We start from the raw sequence: 18,625 nt of genomic DNA, 5'->3' as shown, positions 1-18,625 counted from the left end.
GTCTGTGCTAATGCACAAAGGGGAAGGTAGCAGCTGCACATTTTCCTAATCAGACGATGATGATTAAAATTCAAATATGTTTTTAAAGCTGCTGTCTGAGATTTACAGTGTCTACATTTTTGACTTGCTGTTTGAGTAATCTTTGTAAACAGCACCATTTATTTTTTTTGTTTGCTTTTAGTATCTTAAGTACACCAAAAGAGACACTTACTGTAGATGTAGTAAATCCAAAGTAATGGTTAAAAACTTAGCGATGAATCTCTCATGTGATAGTCGTCACCTTAGCAGGCCTTCTGGGATAGTTTGCGGCTCCCCAGCCAGCTGGATCACTTGGGCAAGTTGGTTATAACATAGACATAAACCAGAATATGTTTAGTATAACATTATTTTCTTTCATCTTTTTCAAGCTATTCCATAAAGGCAGTTATTGACTTATATGTCAAAAGAGGCTTTTAAACATAGAGGTTTAACTTTTTGTTATAACCAACTTGCCTGAGTGATTCAGCTAGCTGGAGAGCTGAAGACTCCCTGTAGGCCTGTGTTGACTCTGGCTAAGGTGACAACTATCATGTGAGTGAGATTTTTCTCTCTTCTTTTGAAGATTTTAAACATTTTTCTTATTTACTATACCATTTGGGCAACCTTTTTCTTTATTTTTGTTTTGAAACCGTTCCACAGGCCTTCCCAACAGGCCAGATTTCAGGGTTACTTTGGGTGAGAGAAGATAAAACAACCATGTTTACTGATCAGCTGATTATTTTACCTGTGCTCCTAATTCATATCCTCAAAATCTGGCCAGTTCGGGGAGGCCTGAGGGCAGGGAATAAATCTGGCTCAGAAAAGAGCAGGACCTTTTGTTGGCATCATATTTTATTTTATGCTTTTAATTTACAATCACAAACTCATAATTTAATGATTTATGTATTTTGTTTAAATTATGTTGAAACTTTTGTGACACGTTTAGCAATTTTGTATTTGCCCAAGATAACAATTGCCCTTGAAAACAATCCCGATGGACCTCGTAAGAGATATTTAGAGAATCTTGCCATAGAGGTTTGTGTGTGTACAGTATGAGATGAGAAGGATTTTGTGTAAATATAGTGAGATAAGTTAACAAGGACTTCTATCCCTGCAAGCTCAGCCAGTTTCATTGGGTTGTGGTATCGACAGACAGCTATTTTGTATACAAAAATATACACAAAGAAGCAAATCCCCTACATTTTAAACTGCAGCTGGAATAAAGCTCAAACACGTCAAGGGGATACTAATTTTATAGTACATTGTCCCTTTAATGTTTGTACCCTACTGATGCCTAGGGATTAGTGCCTCACTGGCTCAAAAGGACAACTCCCACATAAGTTTGAGGATGTGGTCACGCCTCTACAAGTTATAAAAAGAAACAAAACGCCTAGTGCATTTTAAATTACCATTTTTTAGATTCTATAAATAATGACTAATGCATTATGGCCCAGTGATTATTTGTGTGCCTAATTAAAGACAGGCGTACAATCTGATTCATTACGTGTACTTCTTTATAGATGTGAGGATAATATGGAACGTTTGTGTGCTAATGTTAAATATATGTAATAAGGATGTTGTAGAGGTCTCGAGCCGTTTTAATATTTATTGATTTCATCTGTCAGTGCTGCCTAAGAACATGATTGTCTTTTTACCTACAAGTTGTGTAGAGCCTGTGCTTTTAGGAATATGGGATACGTTTATTATTTTGAAATTCTGTCCTGTGTGGGGGTTAAACATATGCTGTTCCACAACAAGTAATACAAATGGCATGCTCTAATGCATTACGCTTGATGTCTCTGCTACAATATCCCTTTAAGATTTTAATAGAACTGTAGATGGTTTCCCTTCCTAGGGGTTAAGTGTGTGGTTTTTTTTGTTTGCTTTGTGTCCTTGCTTATTTTGTTTGTCCAGCTGTCTGCAAACCTGACATATCTGTCTATTGCATACATGCACTTAAAGGGATAGGTCAATATTGAAATATGCATTTCAATTTTAAATAGAAGCATTTTTGCAGTATGCTTCCATTAGCAAAAAAGGTTGTAGTAAAAGTTACTGTTTTTCTGCTGCGGTGTGTATTGCATCAGCGAATACTTAACCCCTTAACGACCAACGACGTATGGGGTATGTCCTGCCAAAAAATGCAGTTAACGACCAAGGACGTACCCCATACGTCGTTGGTCTTTGAAAGCGGTGGAAGCTATCCTGATCGCTTCCAGTCGCTTTCATGTTATTGCAGTGATGCCTCGATATTGAGGCATCCTTCAATAACTGTTTTTAGCCATCCGATGCAGACACACTCTGTGGCTCTCTCTGCATCGGCTATCTATGGCCGTCATCGTTGGTGGGTGGGAGCTCATCCAGGGAGGCGGGTGGGCAGTCATTGGTGGAGGAGGGGGGAGGTATCTTGCGCATGAGGGGCATGCACGTGAGATCCCTGCAAACAGCATCAATATGCTGTAGATCTGAGGGTGGGATTTTAAAATTAAGAGATCTGGGAGAGGGTGGGGGGTTGGATGTTGAGGGGGGGGGGGCAGCTACACTACAGAAATAAAGAAAATCTTTAATAAAATAATAAAAATTAAAATACATTCTTATTTCAAAGTGGGTACTGGCAGACAGCTGCCAGTACCCAATATGGCGCACAATAAGGCAGAGGGGGGTTAAAGAGCTGTTTGGGGGGGATCAGGGTGGTTGGGGGCTAAGGGGGGGGTCCTACACAGCAGAATAATTTTTTTTTTTTTAAACCTAACCCCCCCCCCCAAAAACACTTATTTTAGTACTGTCAGACTTTCTGCCAGTACTTAAGATGGCAGGGACAATTGTGGTGGAGGGAAGGGAGCTGTTTGGGAGGGATCAGGGGATGGGATGTGTCAGGTGGGAGGCTGATCTCTACACTAAAGCTAAAATTAACCCTGCAAGCTCCCTACAAGCTACCTAATTAACCCCTTCACTGCTAGACATACAATATACGTGTGATGCGCAGCGGCATTTAGCGTCCTAACTACCAAAAAGCAACGCCAAAGCCATATATGTCTGCTATTTCTGAACAAAGGTGATCCCAGAGAAGCATTTACAACAATTTGTGCCATAATTGCACAAGCTGTGTGTAAATACTTTCAGTGAGAAACCTAAAATTGTGAAAAACTTTAAGGTTGGTGGGTTTTTTTTTAATTTTTTTTTTTTATTATTTTGATCGCATTTGGCGGTGAAATGGTTGCATGAAATTTACAAAAATGGGCCTAGATCAATACTTGGGGTTGTCTACTACACTACACTAAAGCTAAAATTAACCATACGAGCTCCCTACATGCTCTCTAATTAAACCCTTCACTGCTGTGCATAATAGACGTGTGGTGCGCAGTGGCATTTAGCGGCCTTCTAATTACCAAAAAGCAACATCAAAGCCATATATATCTATTTCTGAACAAAGGGGATCCCAGAGAAGCATTTAAAACCATTTGTGCCATAATGGCACAAGCTGTTTGTAAATAATTTCAGTGAGAAACCTAAAGTTTGTGAAAAAGTGAACAATTATTTTTATTTGATCGCATTTGGCGGTGAAATGGTGGCATGAAATATACCAAAATGGGCCTAGATCAATACTTTGTGATGTCTTCTAAAAAAAAAATATATACATGTTAAAGGATATTCAGGGATTCCTGACAGATATCAGTGTCCCAATGTAACTAGCGCTAATTTTGAAAAAAAGTGGTTTGGAAATAGCAAAGTGCTACTTATATTTATGGCCCTATAACTTGCAAAGAAGATGTAAACATTGGGTATTTCTAAACTCAGGACAAAATTTAGAAACTATTTAGCATGGGTGTTTTTTGGTGGTTGTAGATGTGCAACAGATTTTGGGGGTCAAAGTTTGAATTTTTTTTTTTTTTTTTTTTTATACTAAATTATAAGATATGATGAAAATAATGGTATCTTTAGAAAGTCCATTTAATGGCGAGAAAATCGGTATATAATATGTGTGGGTACAGTAAATGAGTAAGAGGAAAATTACAGCTAAACACAAACACTGTAGAAATGTAAAAATAGCCTTGGTCCCAAACGGTCAACAAATGGAAAAGTGCTCTGGTCACTAAGGGGTTAATTTGTGTCCTATTGCTGATACTCTCTCAAAGTATATTTGAATGCTGATACACGGGCACTTACAACATGTGAGCATATGCCTGCAAAGGTGTTAAACACAATAGAAGTAATAGAAGTACTGCTTGGGACCCACAGTCTGGTCCCAAGCAGAAACCGACACTGATGAAATCAGCAGTGCTATTCGCCTTTCTCAGCGGAGCAACTAGCGCTGCTGATTGGATCAGCTGCATTTATGATTTTGACCTACAGTGCTTTTTGTGTCCTGAGCGCTACTCCTTTTTGGGGGTTAAGCACATAGTATTGCAGGGTCGAAAGTCTTAAAATGACATGCTGTAACACAGTGGTTGACAAATCTGTTAGATATTTAGGAGCCAGACAGTTAGGAAGCAGGGGTAAAATTCTAGGAGCCAGTGGATACCTGGTTCCTGGGTTTGTCGAGCCCTGCTCTAACAAATGAGAGCATGTATTTTAAGCATATTATGGCCCTTTAATGTAGATCTTTGTACACAATGGCTTGCTCAGAATGTCTGCCATTAATCTCACAATTGTCCAAGACACAGAAGTCCTTAAATTATCTTGTTTTGTGAGCCTTGGTGCCTGAGGCTGGGCATACCTGATTGTATGTGCCCATTAGTGTCTATAGATTTAGGCTTAGTGGTGTGTAAGTTTGTGTTCTCTAGGAGTGAGTCAGTGTATGTGTGTAACCGTGCACCGTCTGTCTGCAGTGAGACACACAATGCTGATAGATTGTATTACATGGGCTTAACATCCCTTACAGCGATCTAATCACAGAAATATGTAGCTAGGCCTCAACAGCTCTAAATGCTCTGCTCAGACACACAGATTTCTGTATGTTCTGTGCTGCACCTACCCTGTTGTTGCTTGGTCTGTTTCATTTTGTTTTTAGTGTTTTAGAATAATCTGAGGCTTTGAAATAGCTGCTTGTCCCTACAATGGTGTTAGATTATAAAGGGCAAATCAGAGGGCTGAGACGTTAGTCGAGCAATAGGAATTTAAGAAAAAATATATAATGAAGTCAAATATTTTATGAAGTGGTAGACAAGGTTTATTTGGAGTTGGTTAGAATGTTGCATAGACAGGATGTTTAGAGAGAGAGTGTTTTGTTGTTGATCCATTTATGTAGCCCATCTAAGGGTGTTTTTGTAGTAATGTATAGTTTTGCTTATTTTAAAAAAACATTGTGCTGATTTTCAGACTCCTAACCAATCCCCAGTTTTAGATGTATACTGATGTATAAAGACTTCAGATTGCTTCTGTTTGTATAATGGGTCTTTTCATATGCAGGGAGGGAGAGGTTCTATCAGCCCCTTTCGGTGGGTGTCCCAGACTAACCTGATCAACCATGCTATATTGGGATCTTCTAAGTAAGTTTTTAAAAGGGTTTTTACATAGTTATATGAAAAATTGGTGTATGCTTTCCCTTTAAACTGTCGGGGGGGGTGCGTTGTAATACCTTGTGATATTAAATCTTTTGGTAATAAATGGGTGTAGGTGAATCTTGTAGTGTAGCAGGCTGCGAGGACCGTATAGCAACGATAGGTCTTGTCACAAATGTTTTCCTCTCTTTTGTCAGCCTGTAATCACTTTGCTATGTCATTGTTGATGCATATTTTTGTCTCAGCCATCCTGTTAGAGCTGTATTTTGACATCTTGTCCTTGTTTTCTATTCTGGTAAGTTGTTAAGCTGTTTTGTAAATCTGGGTAGTGATGTTTCAGTTCCCTTTTTTTTTTTTTTTTTTTTTTTTTTTTTGAAAGTCTAGATTCACATTTACCTTGTAGGGAGGGTGATGTTTACATCCAGCAGAAGAGTAGGCCTTCCTGCTGCTGACCGAGGACGGGATCACTAGCTGTTACTGCAAAATATGGGGGAGGTGCAAGATTGCAAATCCTGGACCCTGGGGCAATGATTGATGGAATAAAGGATCCTGTTATTACATAACCAGGCTTCAGTGACGGTTTTCATGGAAACAATACCTGTTTTTTTTATAGAAACTGTAAAGATCTTACGCGCACATATGCTTTTCTGTTCTGCAGTGCTCTTTGTGAGCTCCCAGTGAATGCAGTTTTACAGGTACTGAGTTACTCTGTGGGATTTGTGTCCTATTGCTGATACTCTCTCAAAGTATATTTGAATGCTGATACACGGGCACTTACAACATGTGAGCATATGCCTGCAAAGGTGTTAAACACAATAGAAGTAATAGAAGTACTGCTTGGGACCCACAGTCTGGTCCCAAGCAGAAACCGAAAAATGTTCTGCACTTCCATTTCTAACAGGAACAGAAAAGCTCACAATTTCAGAATGGAATTACAGCAAAAGGGGTCAAAATAAATAATGAAAGTGTATTGCGGGTTTATATCTATCTCATTTTATATTACAATTTAAATGTGTTTATTGTCGCCTTTTTTTTTTTTTAAGATATGTTGTAGGGGGAGCAGGTCAGGGTAAGATGAGCAGGTTTTGATGCCATATCTCTCTTGCAGCCAGACAGTTGATCTCCTCATGCAAGAATCAGGATGTCGTTTAGAGCATCCTTCTGCTACCAAATTTCGTAATCATGTCATGGAAGGGGAATGGGACAAGGTAACTCAATGTTATGGCTTTTATATTAATTTTTCTGTTTAGAATGTCATAGTTGTATTAGATATACATGTGATGTAATATTTAGAAATTGTATTTAAGACTGATTTTAAGTAAAAATGGGTTTGTTTTCCCTCCTCCTTCTTGCAGGCGGAGAATGATCTAAATGAGCTGAAGTCTTTAGTGCACTCTCCACATGCTGTTATGGTAAGAAATCTAACCTCTGCTGATGCAATCCATAAAATGCTTAACTTTCTGCAGAGCTGTTTGTGTGAATTCTAAAAACACAGTGGTGGTGGTGTCGTGTTTTTTTTTTCTTCTTTCTTTACTGTTTTACATGATTTAAAATTGTAAGCGCTATTTTATTGGTATTTGAAATTATCGTTCAACTTTGTTCAAATTATGAGATACGAGTTTAAAAAAATAATAAATATATCTAATGTAGAGATTACATTTATAGATGATCGTGTTAGTGTAACCTTCAGTGGTGTGCAAGACAAGGATTCATGCAGCCTTAATGCGACACACTGTGTATGTGTGTTTTTTTTTTTTCCTTTCCTTGAACCAGAAACCGAGAATTTTACAATGTGTTGCAGTGTTTTGAAAACTGGAAGTTCCTTTACCTAGCGCTTTTTTTTGTTTTGTTTTGTTTTATAAATGATTCGAGGTGTTTTTCTTTTTCTGCCAGTAATACAGCGGGAGTTATTAGCTAGTGAGTAATCGGACATTCTGTTAGACAATTTTATTATCAAATTCCTTTCTTTTCCAACATGTTAAAGTGATGTGAAACCTAAATGCTTTTCTTTTGGGAATCCGAGCGAGCATATAATTTTAAAAATAGTTTCCAATTTCCTTTTTTTCCGATGATGTTCTTTGTTGAAGAGATACCTTGGTAGGAAATCGTGCTGCCATCTAGTATTCTTGCAAAACTGCTGCCACAAAATGCGCGACACATGCACGCTCCTGAGCTCACCTCCCTGTTTTTCATCAAAGATACCAGGAGAACAAATTAAATTTGAATATAGACGTAAATTTTAAAACTGCATGCGCTATCTCAATCATGAAAGAAGAAAATGTGGTTTCATCTCCCTTTGACCTCTGCAAAGGATACATCTAGTGAGCAATTGAAACGCAGGCCACAGGCACGAACTAGCTGTAGCCTTGAGCACTCTAGGAATGGAACTTTGTATCAAAAAACACATAGTAAAGGAAGGGAATTTGTTTAATTCTATTTAAACATAAAATACATTGACAAAGTAGAGCGTTTTTTGTTTTTAATACAAAAATGTCAATTTAAGGTTCAGTTGTTCACAAATATGCACTTCCCGTTTTAAATGAACCAGCCTTAAAGGGGCATGAAACCCAAAACTTTTATTTCATGATTTAGACAGAACATGCAATTTTAAACTTTCCAATTTACTATCATTTAATTTGCTTCCTTCTCTTGTTATCCTTTGCTGAAAGGTTTATCTAGGTAAGCTCAGGAGCAGTAGAGAACTTAGGTTCTAGCTGCTGATTGGTGGCTGCATATATATCGATTGTGATTGGCTCGCCCATGTGTTCAGTTAGAAACCAGTAGTGTATTGCTGCTCCTTGAAGAAATGATAAAAAGAGAATGAAACAAATTAGATAATAGAAGTAAATTAGAAAGTTGTTTTAAAAGTGTATGTTCTATCTGAATCATGAAAGATAAAAAGTGGGTTTCGTGTCCCTTTAACTCTGGGGGGCAGCAAACCTGTACCACGGCACCTAGACGGTGAGGGCTCTTACTGTTTGGATTATTCTCCACCAAAAATCTTGCCAGCTAGGTGGCATTATGAAGTAGCTGGGTGGGGGCAGTGTAATGCATAAAATACAAAGGTTTTGTTATTTATAAATGTTACTTAAAGGGATATGAAATTAGTCTCATTGATGTAATAAAATTAGCACTAAGCAGTGGCTTATACTTAACAGGACCTAAAAACCAAAAAAATTCTCTCATGATTCAGATAGAGAATACAATTTTAAACAACTTTCCAATTTACTTCTATTACGAAATTTTGTTTGTTTTCTTGTTTTTCTTTCTTGAAAAGCAGAGATATAAGCTCAGGAGTGTGCACGTGTATGCAGCACTATATTCGGCAGTTTTGCAACAATGTAATACATTAGCAAGAGCACTAGATGGCAGCACTATTTCCTGTCATGTAAAGCTTCAGATATGTGCACGCTACCTACCTAGATATCTCTTCAACAAAGAATATCATGAGTACAAAGCACATTTGCTAATAGAAGTAAATAGAGAATGCAATTTTCAATAAGTTTCCTATCTGAATAATAAAAAAAAAAAAAAAAATTTCTTTCATGATTCAGATAGAACATGCAATTTTAAACAACTTTCTAGTTTACTTATATTTATTTGCTTCATTATTTTGTTTTCCTATGTTGAAAGTGCAGCAATGCAATACTGAGAGCTAGCTGACCATATCAAGTAAGCCAATGACAAGTCACATATGTAGAGGCACCGATTGGCATCTATCTCACAGAAATGAATTGCTGCTCCTGAGCCTATCTAGGTATGATTTTCAACAAAGAATAAAAAAGAGAAGGAAGCAAATTAGATAACAGAAGTAAATTTGAAAGTTGTTTAAAATTGTATGCTGTATCTGAATTGTGAAAAACATTCAGGTTTCACACCCCCTCTAATATAAATCATTGCAATATCTTTTAATTATCATTTCAAATGGTTTGTACCTTTTTAAAAATAAATAAAAAATAATTAAACTTAATTTGTGCAGTGTTCATTACTTCCTGTCACAGCCCTACAAGGGCTAGATTGGTCAAAAACTTCTTGAGTAATATGAGCTGGTTTACTATTAAATGAATATAAAGATAAAACTGTCATATTTGCTCATGCTCAGATAAGGCAAAATCAGCTCCTATTTGCCTGGGTTTTTTTATTTTTTTCTCCTGCACAATCTGTTTCATTTTATGTTTACTTATAAACCTATATTTGTTTTCACTAAAGGAGCACTTTTTAATATCCTGTTAAACTATCCCATGCACAAACTGCATAATTTTCCAGATATTTAAAGGGACAATCTAGTTTCATGATTAAAGGGACAGTACACTGTAAAATTGTTTTTATATGAATGTATTTTCAATGACTTGTTATACCAGCTGCCGAGTATAAAATTTTATTTGTGTATATGAAGTAGATAGATGATATATGAAGCGTCACAGCCCTTAACGGCCGCTCAAGCGGGGCCAAGTTCCTCTACAGCTTCTGCTGCAATCACTCTGCAGGATATAGCTGCGGTCATGTCATCTACCCTTTCTCAAGCGTTATCTGCCTTTCCGGTGCTCCAAGGCAAGCACAGTAGGAAGGATTACCTCATGGTCAATACAGCTTCGGATGTTTTAATGGCGATCTCAGATGTGCCCTTCCAGGGATCTGAATTGGAGGGTATGGAGGTTCTATCCGAGGGGGAACTTTCTGACTCAGGAAGTGGCTTACCTCTAACGGATCCAGATGTGGTTTCCTTCAGGTTTAAACTTGAACACCTCCACCTGTTATTGAGGGAGGTTTTGGTGAATCTGGATGACTGTGATTCAATTGTGGTTCCTCCAGAGAAATTGAGTAAGTTGGACAGATATTTAGAGGTCCCTTCTTATTCGGATGTATTTCCAGTTCCTAAGAGAACTTCAGAAATTATTGCCTAAGGAATGGGAGAGACCGGGTATTACTTTTTCCCCTTCTCCCGTTTTCAAGAAGATGTATACTATCGCTGACGCCATTAAGGGACTCTTGGCAGACGGTCCCTAGGGTGGAGGGAGCTATTTCAACCTTGGCTAAACTAACTTCTATTCCTATCGAGGATAGTTGTGCTTTTAAGGACACTATGGATAAGAAATTGGAGGGTCTGCTTAAAAAAAATATATGTTCATCAGGGGTTGCTATTGCAACCAGCGGCCTACATTGTTAGTTACGACTGCGGCTGCTTATTTGTTTGATGCTTTAGAAGAGTCTCTTAAAACAGAGACTTCTTTAGAAGAAATACAAGATAGAATTAAAGCTCTTAAGTTAGCTAATTCTTTTATTACTGATGCTTCTTTTCAGATTACCAAATTAGCGACTAAGAGTTCAGGATTTTCCCTCTTAGCACGCAGAGTTTTATGGTTAAAATCTTGGTCTGCAGATGTGTCATCTAAGTCCTAAGCTTTTGGCTATTCCATACAAGGGGAAGACCCTGTTCGGACCTGATTTGAAAGAAATTATTTCTGACTTTACGGGAGGTAAGGGTCATCTCCTCCCTCAAGATAACAAATCCAAACAGAGAGGTCGTCAAAGTAATTTTCGTTCCTTCTGAAACTTTAAGGGAATTCCCCCTTCCTCTAAGCAGGAAGGTAACTATTCACAAACCAAGCCTACTTGGAGACCAACTCAGCCTTGGACCAAGGGTAAACAATCCAAGAAGCCTTCTGCCGCTCCCAAATCAGCATGAAGGGAGCGGCAGAAGGGATCCTGGACCGGATCTAGTAGGGGGCAGACTTTCTTTTTTTTTTTTTTTTTCCATCCAAGCTTGGATGAGAGATGTTCAGGACCCCTGGGCATTAGAGATAGTGTCTCAGGGTTACCAGCTGGAATTCAGAAATTCTCCCCCCCCCCCCCCCCCCCCCGTAGGAAGGTTTCTTCTTTCTCGATTGTCTGTAGACCAGATAAAGAGAGAGGCGTTCTTACGCTGTGTAAGAGACCCCTCCTCCATGGGAGTCATCTGTCCCGTTCCTATTCAGGAACAAGGACAGGGGTTTTAATCAAACCTGTTTGTAGTTCCCAAAAAGGAGGGAACCTTCAGACCTATCTTAGATCTCAAGAGTCTATACAAGTTTCTCAGAGTTCCATCTTTCAAGATGGAAACTATCCATACCATTCTTCCATTGATTCAAGAAGGTCAATTTATGTCAACGGTGGATTTAAAGGATGCATACCTTCATGTTCCTATCCACAGAGATCATCACAAGTTCCTAAGGTTTGCCTTTCTGGACAAACATCAGTTTGTGGCTCTTCCTTTTGGTCTGGCCACGGCGCCCACAATTTTCACGAAGGTTCTGGGGTCTTTGATGGCAGTTCTACGGCCGTGAGGCATCGTAGTAGCGCCTTATCTGGACAGCATTCTGATTCAGGAGTCGTCATTTCATCTTGCAAAGTCCCATACCGACATCGTACTTTCCTTCCTAAGGACCCACGGGTGGAAGGTCAACCTGGAAAAGAGTTTGTTAGTTCCTCAGACAAGAGTACCCTTTCTGGGAACCGTAATCAACTCTGTATCAATGAAGATTTTTCTGACGGAGGTCAGAAAGTTAAAGATTCTAACTACTTGTCGGTCAATTCACTCCAATCCTCGTCCGTCAGTGGCTCAGTGCATGGAGCCTCTGCAACTAAGCATGCTCAGGCAATGGAATGGAGATTATACAGATTTGTCTCCTCAAATAGATCTAGATTAGGAGACGAGGAACTCTCTTCTATGGTGGTTGTCGCTGGATCATCTATCCCAGGGGACCTGCTTTCGTAGACCTTCATGGGTGATAGTGACAACGGATGTCAGCCTGGTAGGATGGGGAGCAGTCTAGAACTCTCTAAGAGCTCAGGGTGTGTGGACTCAGGTAGAGTCTCTTCTTTCCATCAATATTCTAGAGTCGAGAGCGATATACAATGCGCTTCAGGCTTTGCCTCAGTTGGCTTCAGCCCAGTTTGTCAGGTTTCAGTCGGACAACATAACGACCGTTGCTTACATCAATCATCAGGGAGTTCCTTAGCGATTACAGAAGTAGCCAAGATAATACAGAGGACGGAGTCTCACTCTTGCCATCTGTCGGCGATCTACATCCGAGGGGTGGAAAACTGGGAGGCAGATTTTCTGAGCAGACAGACTTTTCATCCTGGAGAGTGGGAACACCAGCCGGAGGTATCTTCCAGCCTGATTCTCAGATGGGGCAGACCGGAGTTGGATCTCATGGCTTCTCGTCAGAATGCCAAGCTTCCGAGATACGGGTCCAGGGATCCTCAGGCTGAGCTGATAGATGCCTTGGCAGTGCCTTGGTCTTTCAGCCTAGCTTATGTATTCCCTCTGTTTGCTCTTCTTCCCTGGGTGATTACTCGAGTCAAACAGGAGAGGGCGTCGGTGATCCTCATCACCCCAGCGTGGCCTCGCAGGATTTGGTATGCCGATCTGGTGGACATGTCATCTCAGCCACCGTGGAAGCTCCCATTGAGGAAAGACCTCATTCAGGGTCCCTTCCATCATCCGAATATAGTTTCTCTGCAGCTGACTGCTTGGAGATTGAACGCTTAATTTTGTCTAAGCGTGGGTTTTCTGATTCGGTTATAGATACCTTGATTCAGGTGCGTAAGCCTGTTACTAGAAAAATTTACCATAAGATATGGCGTAAATATCTTTATTGATGTTAATCCAAGGGCTACTCATGGAGTAGAGTTAGGATTCCCAGGATTTTAACTTTTCTCCAAGAAGGATTGGTGAAAGGATTGTCAGCAAGTTCCTTAAAGGGACAGATTTCTGCTTTATCTATTTTGTTACACAAGCGTCTGGCAGATGTTCCAGATGTCCAATCTTTTTGTCGGGCTCTGACTAGAATCAGACCTGTATTCAGACCAATTGCTCCTCCTTGCAGTTTGTATTTAGTTCTTGGAGTTCTTCAAGGGGTTCCGTTTGAACCGATGCATTCCATAGATATTAATTTATTATCTTTTAAAGTTTTGTTTTTGGTTGCTATTTCTTCTGCTCGCAGAGTATCTGAGCTTTCGCCATTACAATGTGAATCTCCTTATCTTGTTTTTCATTCAGATAAGGTAGTGTTACGTACCAAACCTGGGTTTCTTCCTAAGGTTGTTTCAAATAAGAATATTAATCAGGAAATTGTTGTGTCTTCCTTGTGTCCTAATCCTTCTTCTGCGAAGGAGCGTCTGTTACATAATTTGGGCGTGGTCCGTGCTTTGAAGTTCTACTTACAGGCGACTAAGGATTTTCGTCAATTGTCTTCCTTGTTTGTCGTTTTTTCGGGGAAACGTAGGGGTCAGAAAGCTACGGCTACCTCTTTCTTTTTGGCTGAAGAGTATCATCCTTGCATATGAAACTGCTGGACAGCAGCCTCCTGAACGTATTACTGCTCATTCCACTAGGGCTGTGGCTTCCTCATGGGCATTTAAAAATGATGCTTCTGTTGAACAGATTTGCAAAGCTGCAACTTGGTCGTCTCTTCACACTTTTTCCAAATTTGATACTTTTGCCTCGGCTGAGGCTGTTTTTGGGAGGAAAGTTCTTCAAGCAGTGGTGCCTTCCGTTTAGGTTCCCTGTCTTGTCCCTCCCATTTCATCCGTGTACTATAGCTTTGGTATTGTATCCCACAAGTAAGGATGAAATCCGTGGACTCATCGTATCTTGAAAAAGAAAAGGAAATTTATGCTTACCTGATAAATTTCTTTCTTTTTCGATACAATGAGTCCACGGCCCGCCCTGTTCTATTGCGACAGGTTATTATATTTTTGTTAAACTTCAGACACCTCTGCACCTTGGCTTTTCCTTTCTCTTCCTAACTTCGGTCGAATGACTGGAGTGGGAGGGAAGGGAGGAGCTATATATACAGCTCTGCGGTGGTGCTCTTTGCCTCCTCCTGCTGACCAGGAGGCGTAATCCCACAAGTAAGGATGAAATCTGTGGACTCATCGTATCGAAAAAGAAATACATTTATCAGGTAAGCATAAATTTCCTTTTTTCACAGCATATCGTTGTTTGGGATTTAAACAAGGCAACACTAAAACGGATAGTCTGAAGAGAGGGGAAATTTAGCTGATCTTCAGGTAGGAGCACTTCAGCAGAGTGCTGAGGTGCAGAGGTTAAATTTTTTTGGTGTTTAAAACTGAGCGATTTGCAGTAAAAAAAGAAATCATTTGAATTTAAAGAGACAGTAACGGTTTTTATAATTAATATTTGCAAATACTTGTAAAAATATTTGTTTACTATTTGCAAATACTTGTAAAAATATTTGTTTACTATTTGGCAAATTGTGAACAAGCATGGACCAAGGGGACTTGCAAGATGTCACCTGCTTCCCTTCAATTTTCGTTCCTTTCGAAACTTCAAAGGAAATTCTTCCTCTACCTCCTCTAAGCAGGAACAATCTAAGCCTACATGGAGACCCAGCCAGTCTTGGAATAAAGGAAATCAATCCAAGAAGCCTGTTAGTGATTCCAAGACAGCATGAAGGGCATGCCCCCGATCCGGGACCGAATCTGGTAGAAGGCAGACTTTCCTTCGTTCAAGCCTGGGTTTGGGATGTTCAGGATCCCTGGGCAATAGAAATAGTGTCTCAGGGATACAAACTGGAGTTTAAAGTTTTTTTCCTCCCAGAGGCAGATTTCTACTTTCAAGATTATCTGCAGACCAGACAAAGAGAGAGGCGTTCTTACACTGCGTAGGAGACCTCTCTGCTCTGGGAGGGATTGTTCCCGTTCCAATTCAGGAACAGGGTCTGGGGTTTTATTCCAATCTGTTCGTGGTTCCCCAAAAAAGAGGGAACCTTCAGGCCAATTTTAGACCTCAAGAGTCTAAAGTTTCTCAGGGTACCATCCTTCTAGATGGAAACAATTCGTTCCATTCTTCCATTGATCCAAGAGGGTCAATTTATGACAACAGTGGATTTAAAGGACGCGTATCTACATGTTCCCATTCGCAGGGATCATCACAAGTTCTTAAGGTTTGCCTTTCTGGACAAACACTTCCAGTTTGTGGCTCTTCCTTTCGGTCTTGCCACAGCCTCCAGAATCTTCACAAAAGTTCTGGGGTCTCTGTTGGCGGTGCTTCGATCAAGAGGCATTCCAGTGGCGCCTTATCTGGACGACATTCTAGTTCAGGCGCCATCCTTTCAGCTAGCAAGATCCCACACAGACTTGGTGTTGTCCTTCCTAAGATCCCACAGGTGGAAGGTAAATTTAGAAAAGAGTTCCTTTGTTCCAAATACAAGGGTAACTTTCTTAGGAACCATAATAGACTCCCTGTTTATGAAGATTTTTCTGACAGAAGTCAGAAAATTCAAGATTATCGATACTTGTCTAGCCCTTCAGTCCACTCCTCGACCATCAGTGGCTCAGTGCATGGAGTTAATCGGGCCGATGGTGGCGACAATGGACATCATCCCGGTTTCTCGCTTACATCTCAGAGCTCTGCAGTTGAACATGCTGAGGCAATGGAACGGAGATTATACAGACTTGTCTTCTCGACTTCTTCTGGAGCAGGAGACAAGGGACTCTCTACTATGGTGATTGTCTCTGGATCATCTCTCCCAGGGAACCTGCTTTCGCAGCCCATCTTGGGTGATTGTGACAACAGATGCCGGTCTTCTAGGGTGGGGAGCAGTCTGGGGCTCTCTAAAGGCTCAGGGAACATGGAGTCAGTCTGTTCTACCCATAAACATTCTGGAACTAAGAGTGATCTTCAATGCTCTTCTCGCCTGGCCCCAGTTAGCCTCGGTACAGTTTATCAGGTTCCAGTCGGACCACATAACGTCAGTGGCTTACATCAATCATCAGGGAGGAACGAGGAGTTCTTTGGCGATGACAGAGGTATCCAAAATAAATTCAGTGGGCGGAAGCCCATTCTTGCTGTCTGGCGATCCACTTCCCTTGGAGGCGGATTTTCTGAGCAGTGAAAAAGGGTGTGTGTACAAGCGCTAAGGTAATCCCCAAGCTGTATCCAGAGATCCTAACCAACCTCCAAAAAAAAGATTTTCTGAGCAGGCAGACCTTTCATCCGGGGGATTGGGAACTCCATCCGGAAGTGTTCTCCAGCCTGATTCTAAAGTGGGGTCAGCCGGAATTAGAGCTCATGGCACCGTGGCAGAATGCCAAGCTCCCGAGATACAGGTTGAGATCCAGGGACCCCCAGGCGGAACTGATAGATGCTCTGGCGGCTCCTTGGACCTTCAATCTAGCATACCTGTTTCCTCCTTTGCTGCTCTTCCTCGAGTAATTGCTTGAATCAAACAGGAAAGGGCTTTGGTGATCCTCATAACACCGGCCTGGCCTCGCAGGATTTAGTATGCAGATCTGGTGGAGATGACATCTCTACCGCCTTGGAGATTTCCGTTGAGGAAAGACCTTCTGATTCAGGGGCCCTTCCTTCACCCAAATCTAGTTTCTCTGAAGCTGACTGCTTGGAGATTGAACGATTAATTTTATCCAAGCGGGGATTTTCTGACTGTCATAGAGACCATGATTCAGGCTCGTAAGCCTGTTACTAGAAGGATTTAACTTAAGATTTGGTGTAAATATCTCTATTGGTGTGAATCTAAGGGCTACTCATGGAGTAGAGTTAGAATTTTGTCTTTTCTCCTGGAAGGTTTGGAGAAGGTTTATTGAGTTCTTTAAAGGGGCAAATCTCGGCCTTATCTATTTTGTTACACAAACGTCTGGTGGATGTTCCAGATGTACAATCATTCTGTCAGGCCTTAGTCAGGATCAGGCCTGTGTTCAAACCAGTTACTCCTCCATGGAGTCTTAATTTAGTTCTCAAATTTCTTCAAAGAGCTCAGTTTGAGCCTATGCATTCCTTAGATATTAAATTATCTTGGAAAGTTCTATTTCTTGTTGCTATCTCTTCTGCTTGGAGAGTGTCAGAGCTCTCGGCATTGCAGTATGTGTCCCCTTATCTTATTTTTCATTCAGATAAGGTAATTTTACGTACTAAATTTGGATTTCTTCCTAAGGTTGTTTCTGATCGGAACATTAATCATGAGATTGTTGTTCCTTCCTTATGTCCTAATCCTCCTCCTCAGAAGGAAAGACTTCTGCACAATTTGGCCGTGGTCCGTACGTTAAAGATTTACCTGCAGGCGACTAAGGACTTTGGTCAGTCTTCTTCTTTGTTTGGGGTTTTCTCAGGAAAACGCAAGGGTCAGAAAGCTATGGCTACTTCTCTTTCCTTTTGGCTGAAGAGTATCATACGTTTAGCATATGAATCTGCTGGACAACAGCCTGATGAGAGAGTTACAGCTCATTCAACTAGGGCTGTTGCTTCCTCATGGGCATTCAAAAATTAAGCTTCTGTGAAACAGATTTGCAAGGCTGCAACTTGGTCCTCTCTTCACTTTTTTTCAAAATTTTACAAATTTGACACTTTTGCCTCGGCTGAGGCCGCTTTTGGGAGAAAGGTTCTTCAAGCAGTGGTGCCTTCCGTTTAGGTTTCCTGTCTTGTCTCTCCTGTATCATCTGTGTACTCTAGCTTGGGTATTGAATTCCATTAGTAATTAGGATGATCCGTGGACTCATCGTGTCTTAAAAAAAGAAAATTTATGCTTGCCTGATAAATGTATTTCTTTTTTGACACGATGAGTCCACGGCCCGCCCTGTTTCTCTTAGACAGGTTGTGGGTTATGTAAACTTCAGACACCTCTGCACCTTGGCTTTTCCTTTCTCTTCTTAACTTCGGTCGAATGACTGGAGTGGGAGGGAAGGGAGGAGCTTTTTAACAGCTCTGCTGTGGTGCTCTTTGCCTCCTCCTGCTGACCAGGAGGTGAATATCCCATTAGTAAGTAAGATGATCCGTGGACTCAGTGTCAAAAAAGAAATAAATTTATCAGATAAGCATATATTTTTCTTTTTATTAACTAGCATGCCCCCCACTGAGAGTGCAATCTCTTCTGCTGGCTGTGTTTACTTAGGCTATTCAATAGAATATACTCCAGTATAGAAACTTTCAGTATAGGTTGGGATACCACAGGCTAAATCAGCCATTTCAAATGCCAAAATAGGGATAAAGGAGCTACTTGTAAACAATTTTAAAACACTCCAGCAGGTAAAATAAATCATTGGGAACAATTTAAAGGGGGACTTTTTTTTTTTTTTTTTGGATG

At 40.4% G+C, this 18,625-nt stretch overlaps 1 protein-coding gene across 1 annotated transcript in view; it reads left to right on the top strand.

Annotated features, from left to right (window-relative positions):
• Positions 1–18,625, top strand: part of WDR26 (WD repeat domain 26) — a 599,442-nt gene that overhangs the window by 14,508 nt on the left and 566,309 nt on the right. Inside the window, exons 2-3 of the mRNA XM_053712600.1 lie at positions 6,628–6,727; positions 6,875–6,931. Coding sequence (XP_053568575.1) covers positions 6,628–6,727; positions 6,875–6,931 — 157 coding nt within the window. The remainder of the gene's footprint in view (positions 1–6,627; positions 6,728–6,874; positions 6,932–18,625) is intronic.

The sequence above is a fragment of the Bombina bombina genome, chromosome 4 (assembly GCF_027579735.1).
Source record: "Bombina bombina isolate aBomBom1 chromosome 4, aBomBom1.pri, whole genome shotgun sequence".
Taxonomy (NCBI): domain Eukaryota; kingdom Metazoa; phylum Chordata; class Amphibia; order Anura; family Bombinatoridae; genus Bombina; species Bombina bombina.
Note: the sequence above shows the minus strand (reverse complement) of the source record. Positions and strands in the feature narration are given on the sequence as shown.